Below are 13,062 nucleotides of genomic sequence, written 5' to 3'. Positions count from 1 at the left end.
GAATAAAAGAACAAAGAACGCCAAAGTCCTGCTTACATGTGGGAGGACACTAATAGAGGGTTTGAGGAGTCATTGCTGAGATATGTTTTGCCAACTGGGAAACAACCTAAAGTTAATACATTTAGGTATCAGGATCAGGGTCAATATCCATTTTATTCCAGATTTCCGTAACTACATTATTAGCACCGATATGAGCCTCTAGTTGAACTGCTGATGGAACTAGGAATTGCTGCAAAAGGACTCTTGGAGAGCGTAAGACCAGCAAAGCACAATGATTTATGATTCAACTGCAGGGCACTGGGGAATTCTGAAACCCAGGAGCTAAAATAAATGCAAATTTCACATAAACCCACTCATTATATTTTCCCCTGAACACTAAAAAGAGGCTTCCTTCTGGAGTCCTCACCTGTATTTACATTCCGATAAAGTGCACATTGTTTTCACAATTTGAAAATAAACGAAGACAGAAGACTTTGGGGCAATGTGACCGTGTCTCTGTGCTTGTCTTATAGGTTTACTATATTCTTTCACGGTGCCCTTTTGGCACAGAAGAAGGGAAGAAAAGGTTTGGGATCGAAAGACTACTAAATTCTAATGTTTATTCATCTGCTTACCCACTTCATGATGTAAGTATAAGAGTGATTTTTGTAATATAACAAGAACAACTCACTGCTATTAGTCAATACTGACTCATAGGAACCCTGTAGGCAGGGTAGTACTGTCCCTGTGAATGCAACTCTTTGACAGGCGTAGAAAACCTCTTCTTTCTCCCTTGGAGTGGCTGGAGGTTTTGAACTGCTGATCTTGAGTTATCAGACCAGTTCATAACCACTATGCCACTGGGGCCCCCCCCCCCCCCCACTCTCCTATAGTAAAAGGCCAGCTTGTTGGAAGATTAACTCTTCCACTGGCTTCCCTTTAATGATAGCTTGCTAAATTCTTGTTCACATTGAGAAAGTCCCCTGACTTCTTAACACCAAGCTGAGAATCTCACCTACTATTGGAGTTCATTTGAGATAGGTATTACACTTGTACCTGAGCTTTCCTTAGAAACCGCTTGGAAACCAGCTCCTTTAAAAAAGTTATTGTTAAAAGGACATTTTAGAATACAATATTTGAAAATTTCTGTCTGAATTCCTTTCCTCTTTTCTCCTTTCTGAACATTGTAAAGCCATTTACATGCATTCATTCATTTATATATCTGATAAAAATGAACTCACTGCCACTGAGTCAATGCCAGGTCATAAGGCCCCCTTGCCATTTCTGAGACTGGAACTCTTTGGGGATAGAAAAGGCGGTCTTTTTTTCAAGGAGTAGCTGCCTGGTGGTTTCAAACTGCTCACCTTCCAGATCAAAGCCGAATGGTAACCACTATACACCCAACTTATTCCAATATGTGCATAGTATTTTGCTAGTTCTTGCTGAAATAGCCCCGTGAGTGAAACTCAAAGACTAATAATTTGTTGGAAACAAACAATACAACTAATATTCATTTGTATGCACCAACCACAAAAAGTAGTGATGAAGAATTCTGCCAACAACTTCAGTCAGAAATTGATCAAACATGTAATTAAGATGCATTGATAATTATTGGGTATTGGAATACAAAAGTTGGAAACAAAGAGGAAGGAACCGTAGTTAATAAATATGAATTTGCAGATAGAAATAAAGTTGGTGATCATGTAATAGAATCTCGTGGTAAATACCCTTTTTCAACAAAACCATAGGTGACTGTGCACATGTACTTCTCCAGATAGAATACAGAGAAGTCAAATTGACTACATGAGTGGGTAGAGTCGATGGATCAGTTCAATATCAGCAGCTAAAACTCGGCCACAGGCTGACTGCGGAACAGCCGATGAGTTGCTCATATGTAAGTTCAGGATAAAGGTGAAGAAAATGAAAACACGAGAGCTAAGTGATTTTGAGTCTATCCCACCAGAATCTTGAGGACATTTCAAGAATAGCTGCTGCATTGAACATGAATGCTGGGAAACCTGAGAAGCTGTGAGAGTATAAACAGACCATCATTCATGAAGAAAAAACAAAGGTCATTTAAAAAGACAGGAAAGCAAGAAAAAATCCAAGTAGATGCCAGAAGAGACTCTGAACTTGCTCTTAAGCATAGAGTAGCTAAAGCAAATGGAAGAAAGAAGGAAGTCAATGAGCTGAACAGAAAATTTCAAAGGGCAGCCCCAGAGGCAAAGCCAGACATTCCAATGAAATGTGCAACAACTTAGAATTAGAAAATCAAAAGGGAAGAACACAGTCCCCCTATCTTAAATGGAATCAAGAAAAAAATCAAACCTTAAGTTGCAATCTTGAAAGATTCTATGGTCAAAATATTGAATGATGCAGGAAGCATCAAGAGAGGATGGAAAGAATACACAGAGTTACTGCACCAAAGAGAACAAGTCCAGATCCCACCATTAAAGCAGTACCATATGAGCAAGGACCAATGGTGCTGAAGAAAATCAAGCTGTACTGAATGCATTAGTCAAAAACAAGGCTCCAGGAATTGAGGAAACACCAATTGAAATGTTTCAGCAGGCAAAAGAAGCACTGGAAACACTCATCTCTGCCAGAAATTTGAAGGCAACTGCTTGGCCAGCCGACTGAAAGACATTCCGATCTCTGCCTATTTCAAAAAAGGTGAGTCAACAGAATGCTCAAACTATAGAGGGATATCCTTGATATCCCACACAAGTAAAACTTTGCTTAAGATCATGCAACAATGGTTGCAGCATTCCGTTGACAGGGAACTGCCAGAGGTTCAGGCCACATTCAGAAGAAGATGTAGAATAAGGAATATCATTGCTGATGTCAGATGGACATTGGCTGAAAGCAGAAAATACTAGAAAGATGTTTACTTGTATTTCATGTACTATGCCAAGGCATTCAACTATGTAGCTCATAACGAACTGATAGCCTTGAGAAGAATGGGAATTTCAGAACACTTCATGGTGCTCATGAGGAACTTGTACGTGGATCAAGAGGTAGTTGGGGGAACAGAACAAGGGGATACTGCATGGTTTAAAATCAGGAAAGGCGTGTATCAGGGTTGTATCACTTCACCAGACTTGTTCAATAATGTATGTTGAGCGTCTAATCAGAGAAGCTGGAACATATGAAGAAGAATGTGGCATCAGGGTTGAACAAAGGCTTATTAACAAACTATGATATGCAGATGACACAACTTTGCTTGCTGAAAGTGAGGAGGCTGTGAGGAGCTTGCAGATGAAGATCAAGGAGCACAGTATGAATTACAACTCCATGTAAAGAAAACCAAAATCTGCACCACTGGACTGATAGGTGGCATCATGGTAAATGGAGAAAAGATTGAAGCAGTCAAGAGATCAACAGACATGTTGCATTCGGCAAATCTGCTGCTTAAGATCTCTTTAGGGTATTGAAAGGCAAGGATGTTACTTTGAGGATCAAGATGAACTTGACGCAAGTCATAGAATTTTCCATCGCTTCATTTCCATGTGAGAGTTGGGCATTGAATAAGGAAGACCAAAGAAGAATGGATGCATTTGAATTGTGGTGCTGGACAAGAATATTGAAAGTACCATGTACTGCCAACAAGTCTGTCATTGGAAGAATAAAGGACAGAGTGCTCCTTAGAGGCAAGGATGACCAGACGTCATCTTACATATTTTGGTCATATTGTCAAGAGAGACTAGTCCCTAGAGAAGAACATCATGTTTGGTAAATAGAAGGGCAGAGATAAAAAGGAGGGCCCTCAAAGAGATGGATTGACACAGTGGCTGCAGTAATTGGCTTGGTCACAGGAGCAATTGTGAGGCTGGTGCAGGACCAATCAGTGTTTTCTTCTGTTGTGTGTACGGTGGCTTTGGATTGGAGCCAACTAGATGGCCCCTAAGAATAACAGCAATATATACACACAGAAACTGCACGAAGAATGAGGAAGACTACAGAAGATCAGATGCATCTGAATTATGGTATTGGTTAAGGACTTTGAATATACCATAGACTTCCAGAAGAAAGAGCAAATCTGTTAGAAGAAGTCCAGCCAGAAGGCCCCATAGAAGAGATGATATCAAGACTTTGTGTCACATACCTTGGGCATGCTATCAGCAGGGAAGAGTCCCTGGAGAAGGATAACATGTTTGGTAAAAGAAAGGATAGCCGAGAGAGAGAGAACCTCTCAACAAGATAGGTTAATACTGTGGCTGAAACAATGGTTCAAACACAGCTGTGATTGTGAGGATGGTGCAGGAGTGGGAGGATTTTTGTTTTGCTTTCTCCTGTTGCACGTAAGGTTATTATTTGTCAGAGGTAACTCCATGGCACCTAACAACGAGAACAATTGTTGGCAGTAGAAATCACGTGGCTGAAATTGTATACGCTTCTTTAAGGTCATCCTTTGGGACTGTCTTTTGTTCCCATTTTACTCAGCATCACAGCAACACACAAGCCACCACAGTCCAACAAACTGACAGAGAAGTGGGGGGAGACCGAAGAAGAATGGCTGCACTGCATTGTGGAGCTGGAGAAGCACACTGAAAGTCCCACGGACTGCCAAAAAGCCGGACAAATCTGTCGTGGCAGATGTCCAGCCATAGTAGTCCTCAGAGGCAAGAATGGCAAGACTCTGTCTCACGTACTCTGGACGTGTTGTCAGGAGAGACCAGGCCCAGAATAAGGACATCATGTTTGGTAAAGTAGCTGGACAGCGAAAAACAAGCAGACCTTCAACAAGAGGAGTGGACAGAGTGGCTGCATTGATGAGCCCGAAAACAAGAACAATCGTGCCGACGGCGCAGGACTGGGCAGTGGTTGGTTCCTTTGTCCGCGGGGTGGCTGCGAGCGGGAACTGACCCCCACGGCCCCTGAGAACACACAGTGCTGTGCATCTCTAGGCTGTACATATTACATTATGACAAGTACAGAAAGGACATGCCAGATGAAAGGAACAACTCGAGTAAAGCCAATCTCCAACTTTAGTGCTCGAATTTAACAAATCACCTTGCTATAATCTATGAAGAATATATTACACGTGGATGCATTCATGCAGTGTTAAAATATCTAAATGTCGAAGTATAGGGACCGCTAGCCTCCTTCATCAATCTCGTCATGAGAGCAGCGTTCATTTCTTTCTTCGTCTTGTGCTTTGTGCTTCAAACCCTTTCTTCTAGGGCCAATATTGGAGGCCATCAGACCGCCACTCTCCTGTCAATGAAAGATATGTGCTTCATAAGAACTGGGCTCGGCTTTCCTATTTTTACAAGGAGCAACCTTTACATTTGATTAGGTAAGTTTGTTTCTTCTTCTTCTTCTTCACACATCATGAAACTTATTAAAACTCAGTGATGGGATTTTTTATTACAAATGCCATCAATTCCTTGTCTTTTCACTACTGTTTACATTCCATATCCTCTCAAGTTTCATTTATACAAATTGAAATGCAGGATGTTGCCAACATATCTATGAGAAGCAGTAGAACTTGCACAGTGGTTAAGAGGCTAGACATTAGTATTATCGCTACTAGATTTAAATCCGTTTTTCCTGTTAGAGGCCAAGGGCCATATGAACTTGGCCATGTCATAGAACCTCTACGAGGCTCTCTTTTCTCATCCTGAAAATCGAATGAACAGTGCTACTTACTGTATAAGTCTATTTGATTCTCAAATGCTATATTTTTAGCAAGGGGGCTAGTACTTAGTGTTAGCTATTTGGGGATGTTTTTTCTTCACTGCGTGTTTTCTAATAGCATCCTAGATGTTTAAAGATAGCAGAGATAGCCTATATGGATATTTGTGTGTGTGTGTGTGTTGACCTTAGATGTGAAAATCACTGCTCTCTAACTCTATATTCCTCTCAAGCAACTTATTTAACTAAGTACGAATATTTTGGTTACTTGTCCATGCTTTGAGATAATAATGCTACTTATATGGAAGAATTTTGGAGATTCACAAGAAGGATATCTGCTTACAACCCCTTTGCGATTATACGCTGTATTTTTCACTTTTTACTGTAAGTAATATATTATTGGTACGATTCTCCAAATAAAAAATTCTCTAGCTCAAGCTTTCTAACAAAATCCAGACTGCCTTATATTACAGATGTTATATGTTATTTATTTTGCTATTGCAAACATGATTACAATCCTGCTGAGAACAACAGCAAACAAATACCATTATTCCATTCCAAAGTATTTCTATGGGATATTTCAAAGAAGCAAGATTATCACACTGAAGATTTGCATAATTTATATGAAGTCAATTCTTTCAGAGGAGGGAGGGAAAAAAGTGAGGAGCTGATACCAAGGGCTCAGGTAGAAAGAAGATGTTTTGAAAATGGCGATGGCAACAAATGTACAAATGTGCTTGACACAATGGATGTATGTGTGGATTGTGATACAGAGCGGTATGAGCCCCCAATAAAATGTTTGTTTGCTTTTTAAAAAAAGACAATTCTTTCAAAGTTGTCATGTTCTTACACAAATGACTTGTGTTATATGTGATGTTTGGGGCAAATTGTGTAATTCTAGTGCATTTTAGTGTACGTTGACAACTGTTTATGTTACAGATGTGAATTTGGTATTTCCATGGGCACATACGTACAAAATATTTAACTGTCTATAGATGGTATTCCTAAAAGGATGGGTTATGTAGGCCTACCCAGCCATCCAACACTCACTGCAATAGAGTTGATTCTAACTCCTAGTGATCCTACAGGATAGAAAGGACTGGCCATTTGGATTTCCAAGACTATGAATCTTTAGACGAGCACACAGCCTCATCTTTCTCCCACAGAAGGGCTGGCACATCTGATTGTCAACCTTGCAGTTAGCAGCCCAGCAGACAACCTGCGAAGCCACCAGGGCTCCTGTGACCTAGGGATATGGCGCAGGGGAAGATGAGACTTTCTGCTCCCATATTCACAAGCTGGGAGACCCTGTATAGGGTCACTATGAGTCAAAATCAACCTGCCGGCAGTGGGCTTCATTGGTTAGTTTATTTTAGTGATACACAAACACAGTAAGTCTCTGCTTAGTGATAGTTAATATGCTTTTTAGAGCTCATTGTAGCTTACATAGAGCAATTTTTTTTGCATCCTCTCTTTATATTTATTTTCTATTTAACCGAGGCATGCTGCTTTTCTAGTTCAATAGTCAACTGATCTTTCTAAAATAAATTTAAAATATTTTAACAGAAAATTTAATGTGAAAACTAGATAGAATGCTATTCACTAGATAATTAAAGGCAAAAATGATAGTAAAAGCAAAAGAGGCCCATCTAATTAGAAAATAACTTTGAAAACTAAAGGTGTGGTTGAGTGAAATTAGTATTGAATGTGAAAAAAAATGTTAGAATCATCTATTTAGGAAACAGAATGTGTATAGTCTTTATCTTCAAAGTTGCCTTCTTTTTGAGCATCTGTAAAAATTACTGCATAAACTAAGTGCTGCTTTGAAATTATATTGAACATAGAATATGTCATTAGAAGCCCAAAGAGCTCATATATCTACATAAGTATAGGTCTTAATTACTTAGTGGTGTAATAACCAAAACAATACAAGTGAAGGGCTTTAAATAGCATGATTTTATTTTCTTTTGAAAGCTAGAGGTCCAAATCAGGATGCCATTACAGCTGTGAGCCCTGTCCCTCTGGGCTTTGGAGGAAGATCTTTGTCTCTTTTAGCTACTAAAGCCTGGGTATTTCTTGACATTCATTTGACTAGAGACATTATCTTCACCTGACACCTTCTACCACCTACATGGGGATTTCAAAAAGTTCATGGAAAAATGGAATTAAGTGATAAAACTATAAAATATAAACTTTATCTCAACATAATCTTCATCAAGGTCAAGGCAGTGTTGTAAGTGGTGAGACCAGCCATTTAATCCATCCTTAAAGAGCTACGAATCCTGGGATCTGAACCATGTCAGCAGAATCTTCTTCAAATTCTTATCTGAAGAACAATGAGTGACCTTTATAGATCTGTTAAGATTAAGAAAACAAAAAGAATTCAGAAGGAACCAGATCAGGATGTGAGGTGAATGACGAAGTTTCCCTCCTATTGAAATCCTTGCACAATTGCCCTTGTGTGATGAGAAGGTGAGCAGGAGTGCTGTCTCAGTGGAGGAGGGTCTCCGGTGACATTTTCCACTTTGACTTCCTCAAAACACTCTCATGGTGAAGCACACATTCACATTCTTTAGCCCTCCAAAAAGTCAACAAAATTCCCTTGAGCGTTCTAAAATCTTGTTGCCATTGCCTTTGGTCTTAACTGGTCTGCGTTTGCTTTGACTGGAACTCATTCACCACTTAGCTGTCGTGGCTTTGCTTGTGCTTTGCCCTCAGCATTGCACTGGTAAAGCCACGTTTCACGTCCTGTACAAATTCTCCCAAGATTTGCTTCAGAATCTTGATCCCACTTGTTTAAAATTTCCTTCAAAAGCTCTGTTCTTCTCTGAAACTGATCCAGGTGAAAGTTTTCACATCTATCCAGTAGAAAGTTGAATCAAATTTAATTTTTCAGTCAGAACTGTGTACTTGGAACCAAAGGAGGTATCTGTGGTGCTGTCATTCATTCCTGCTGTTGATCATTGGCTAGTCCTCTTCAATCAGGATGCCGACAAGATTCCTTTGTACCTTCCAAATTGATGTGGATGGTCTGCCACTTGGGGCATATCTTCAATACTGTCTCATCCCTTCTAAAAATGAGTTATCTATTTGTAAACTGCTGATTTCTTTGGGGCACTATTCCCATAAACATTTCACAAAGCATCAATGATTTCAAGCTTCACTATACATTTAATGTTTTTTTTCCTTGCTTCAATTTTTGCAGAAATCATGTCACTCTGAGAGAAGTTTTTTTCAAACTGATACGTATTCTTCTTAGTGCCTGAGTCTAGATCATATTCAGGCATGTTACAACAAGCTACTATGCATTTATTTTGGTGTAAACATTTTTGAAATTCATATGTAGTTTTTCATAATGCACATTTTTCATGAACTTTTTAAAGATCCCTTGGATGTCCTTGTGTAGACTCTGCTCTGTCACAAGACACCACTCAGGAGGGATCGAGGTTGGAACTCACCACACTTGCATAAGGACTCATTTAACATAACAGAAGAAAATTCTATTTCTAAGAATGGTCACATTCACAGGCATAAGAGTCAGGTCTTAGTGGAGGACACAATCCAGTCCATGAAAGGAAGTGTGGGTGAGTTTTGCAGATTTAGTAAAAAGTAGAATTAACTAGGTTAAAATAAAAAAGTATAAAGAAGCAGCAACAGCAAAATCTTGTTTTTTGAGGCAGGGACAATTTTCTAATTTGGTTTCTTAAGGGTAACTTGGTATAAGAAAGAAAAAAAACCCAAATTTAGCTTTATGATTTGAACATTAATACTGTAATACTGCCCCTTTTCCACCTCTTTATAAGGCAAGAGCTAAACTGTATACTTGTTAAAGCTTTATATATATATTGTTTTCACTTTCTCAGTCTGTTCCCTGTCTCAGACATTAGAGACCCCAAATTAGATGAAGTTGGAAGTATATGCATTCAACTACTCTAATCAAATGTACTCAGGTTTCATTTTTTACTTTTAGAAAAAGCGGTAGAGCAAAAACCATACTGATTACAAATATGATATTTGTTTTTTAAATTCATTTTCAGACATTCCTTTGCAAAATATTCTGTGGTTTATTTCAGAAATATTTAAATTGTTTTTAAATTTTAGAAACCCTTCGAAGTACTTCCTTTCTTCAAAATTAAAGCTTAAGTTACTCAGTTGCCTTCCATTCTTGTGCGTTGCCTTTATGTGTGTTATTTATGAAACTAAGCCTATTTATTGAGGGTCTGGAAACGAACCGTAGAAAGGTGAATGACGTTCCCCACATTGCATGGTTAGAAAGGCGCACAACTAACCTTGGAGCGCCATCCTGCCCGAATACAAAGCCAGACTCTTGCACCAATGCCATTCGTCCAGACTCTGATTCTAATTTTACCCTTTCACAGGAAATACTATGGAGAAAAAATCGGCATCTATTTTGTCTTTCTTGGATTTTACACAGAAATGCTGTCTTATGCAGCTGTAGTTGGCTTAGCTTGTTTTATTTATGGCTTGTTTTCCATGGAGAGTAACACAAGCAGGTAAGTGTAACTGAGTTGTCCAAACAGAGGGAAGGTGTCACAAACTTAGGCTCACTGCGGTTACTATTATTGTTTCCCTGGCATGTGTTTCAGAATGATTTCAAACTCGGCAGATAACTGATATTTCTATAGCCACAACTGTTTGGTATGCAAAAGTAGTAAACATAGCAATTGCTCTCACCTGCCACTTGGTGGAAGATTTGCTTTTCAAATCGGCTCGAACGATTCTGTTCCTCCAAGAATGGCTTGAGCTGCGGGGAGCCGCTTCCTTGTTGCGTACACTCACGTGGAACAGTCTGGTCAGCCAGCTTTTCTAGTAAGGACCGCTTGGGACTTTCCCACACACATGACTTGTGAGATAACACCACTGTTCTCTGCAGCAATGAAATCTGCCACCCTGAAATCGGAGGTCAGATCATCATGTGCCCACTCTGTGACAAACTGTGTGATTATTGGAGACTCAATTCTACATGTTTGGCCTCAAAAGTATGTATGCCTTGTGGTGTGTTGAAAAGACTTAGACTTCTCCTTTGTGTCACATTTAATACTAATTGATCTTGTGATCTTGTTGCTTTTACAGATCTCCCATTTGTTTGATAATGAGTCAACAGTGTTCTTTGCAATATTCATGGGGATTTGGGGTAAGTACATAGTCTCATGACAACCAATGTTTTTAGATTATAGGCTCACTCCTATGTTATATATTAATGGTATATATTATGTATACCAGTGATGGTGTGTGACCTAAAGTTTGGTTCCCAGAGATCTCAATTATAATCTCTGATCATTTCTGAGATACAACTTAAGTTAGAAACTTAAATTGCATCTAAAGCACACTGTCTCCCAGTGTCATGATGAAAATATTGTTCCATAAGTACTTAAAACTGATCATTGTTGGAGCGTAATCGATTATGGGTAGACACTGGAAGCAATATAGAAAATATTAAAAAATAAAAGTCAATATTAAAAAAAGAAACTATTGAGAGTGTTTAAGTATATTTTCTGTGTTTCTTTCTAGTTCTAGGTTTCAGTTAGATTTTTAGATAGCCTTTCATATAAAACGTAGTTCTCCTGACATTTAGAAATGCCCCAGGATTCACCTTTTTCATTTCAGAAATGAAGTGGAAGGGTCATAAAGTTTATACTTTCACCGATGAGGACAGTAGTGACTGCTGTAAGAGTAACTCAGCAAGGGCAGACCTCTAAACTGGTCTAAAATGTGCCCCAAAGTGCAACATGCTTTTTCTTTCCACTTCAAACTAACCTTTGGGACAACCAACTCTCCACGAGCCAAAGAACGAAGCGGGACTCATGCACAAAGATGAGCTCCATATAGTAACGCCTTTCACCATAGGTGAACATTAAATAAAATGGTTCTATGACCCAAATAGAAGAACTGACGCCATAAATCTCTTAGGACAAAACATAGTGATACTAATATAGAACCTAGTTCTTGACAACAAAATCACAGATTAACTGAACTTCATCAAAATAGAAAAAAACATATGCACTTCAGAAGACTACTAAGAAAGTGACTACTAAGTACAGAATGAAAAAGTACTTGGTCATCGTGAATCTGGCAAGGATTGCTATCTATGATATAATAAAAACTTCTAACAATGTAAATCAACATTACATTAAACAACAACACAATTTATAATTGGGCAGATAACTTGAATGGACATTTCTCCAAAGAATGCATGCAAATACCAGTAAAAATACGAGGAGGTGCTCAGTGGCATCAGTCATTAGGGAAATGCAAAGCCAAGGCGCAATGAGAGACCATTTCAGGCGAATCAAGTGACGATCGCCAGTAGAACAGGCACTCGCACGTGCTGGCACGGGTAGGGAGAAAGTGGAGCTGTCCTCTTTTGCTGTCTCCTTTGCTCCCTGCCATCAAGTCCATGCTGACTCACAGCGAGCCTAGAGGGCAGGGTAGAACTGCCCTTGGCAGTTTCCAAGACTGAAACTCTTTACTGGAGTAGAAAGCCCTGTCTTTCTCCCAAGGAACAAATTTAGGTTTGGCAAAGTGGTGTATGAACATCTCTTCATCATGAAGCTGCCAAATCAAAAATAAATGATTAAAAAATTCAGAAACAGATACTGGTCATTGTAACACAATTAATGCCACTGAATTATCAATGTAAAAAATGTGAACATTTAAAATTGTATGGGTATACACTAAAATACCCACCACTATGAAGCCCATACCGACTCACAGCAACCCCATAGGACACACCAGAACAGCTCCTTTAAGAGAGCTTGCTAGATTGCAAATCTTTACAGTTGCACACTCCCTGGTCTGTCTCCTGAAGAGATGCTGGAGGTTAGTGGAGTATCTACTGGGCTGGGACGCATAAGGTCAGCAGCTCAAAACCACCAGCCACTCCACAGGAGAAAGGGGCTTTCCACTTCCACAGGTGCAAGCACTTCTCCTCTGCTCGCCAGGCTCGCTATGAGTAGGAATCGACTTACTGGGATTCCTCGTAAATGTTTTGTTGTTGTACTGGTTTGTATCTTAATTAATTTTTGTTTTGGTTTGGTTTGTATCTTAATTAAGCTCTATGGAAACAGAACTTCAGGGACATTTATGTTAGCATGACTCTGATAAACAATTGAGCCTAGTTGAGGGATGTGTTTGTTTGTAAGGTAGTTACTAGTAAAAATAATGCAGATGACAAAAGAACAACATCAGCTGAGGGCTGAACTCTGAAAATAGAGAACACTGCAGGTAGCAGTGCTTTGTGTGCTTCCTCCCCTCTCCCACTACCATGACTCGAATTTGACCTTGCAAGTCTGGCTAGACCAGAGGATGTACACTGGTACCGATAGGAACTGAAAACACAGGGAATCCAGGGCGGATGAGCCCTACAGGACCAGTGGTGTGAGTGGCAAAACAGGGAGGGTAAAGGGAGAATGGGTAGGAAAGAGG

The 13,062-nt window shown here is 39.5% G+C and overlaps 1 protein-coding gene across 1 annotated transcript in view; it reads left to right on the top strand.

The window, feature by feature from the left end:
* Positions 1–13,062, top strand: part of ANO5 (anoctamin 5) — a 101,443-nt gene that overhangs the window by 41,233 nt on the left and 47,148 nt on the right. The window contains exons 8-12 of the mRNA XM_045290983.1: positions 513–626; positions 5,163–5,278; positions 9,996–10,130; positions 10,511–10,616; positions 10,711–10,771. Of these exons, the coding sequence (XP_045146918.1) occupies positions 513–626; positions 5,163–5,278; positions 9,996–10,130; positions 10,511–10,616; positions 10,711–10,771 (532 nt within the window). The remainder of the gene's footprint in view (positions 1–512; positions 627–5,162; positions 5,279–9,995; positions 10,131–10,510; positions 10,617–10,710; positions 10,772–13,062) is intronic.

Source organism: Echinops telfairi, unplaced genomic scaffold (assembly GCF_000313985.2).
Source record: "Echinops telfairi isolate 266 unplaced genomic scaffold, ASM31398v2 ScPeMD7_60;HRSCAF=208, whole genome shotgun sequence".
NCBI lineage: Eukaryota > Metazoa > Chordata > Mammalia > Afrosoricida > Tenrecidae > Echinops > Echinops telfairi.
This window is presented reverse-complemented; position numbering and strand designations above follow the sequence as displayed.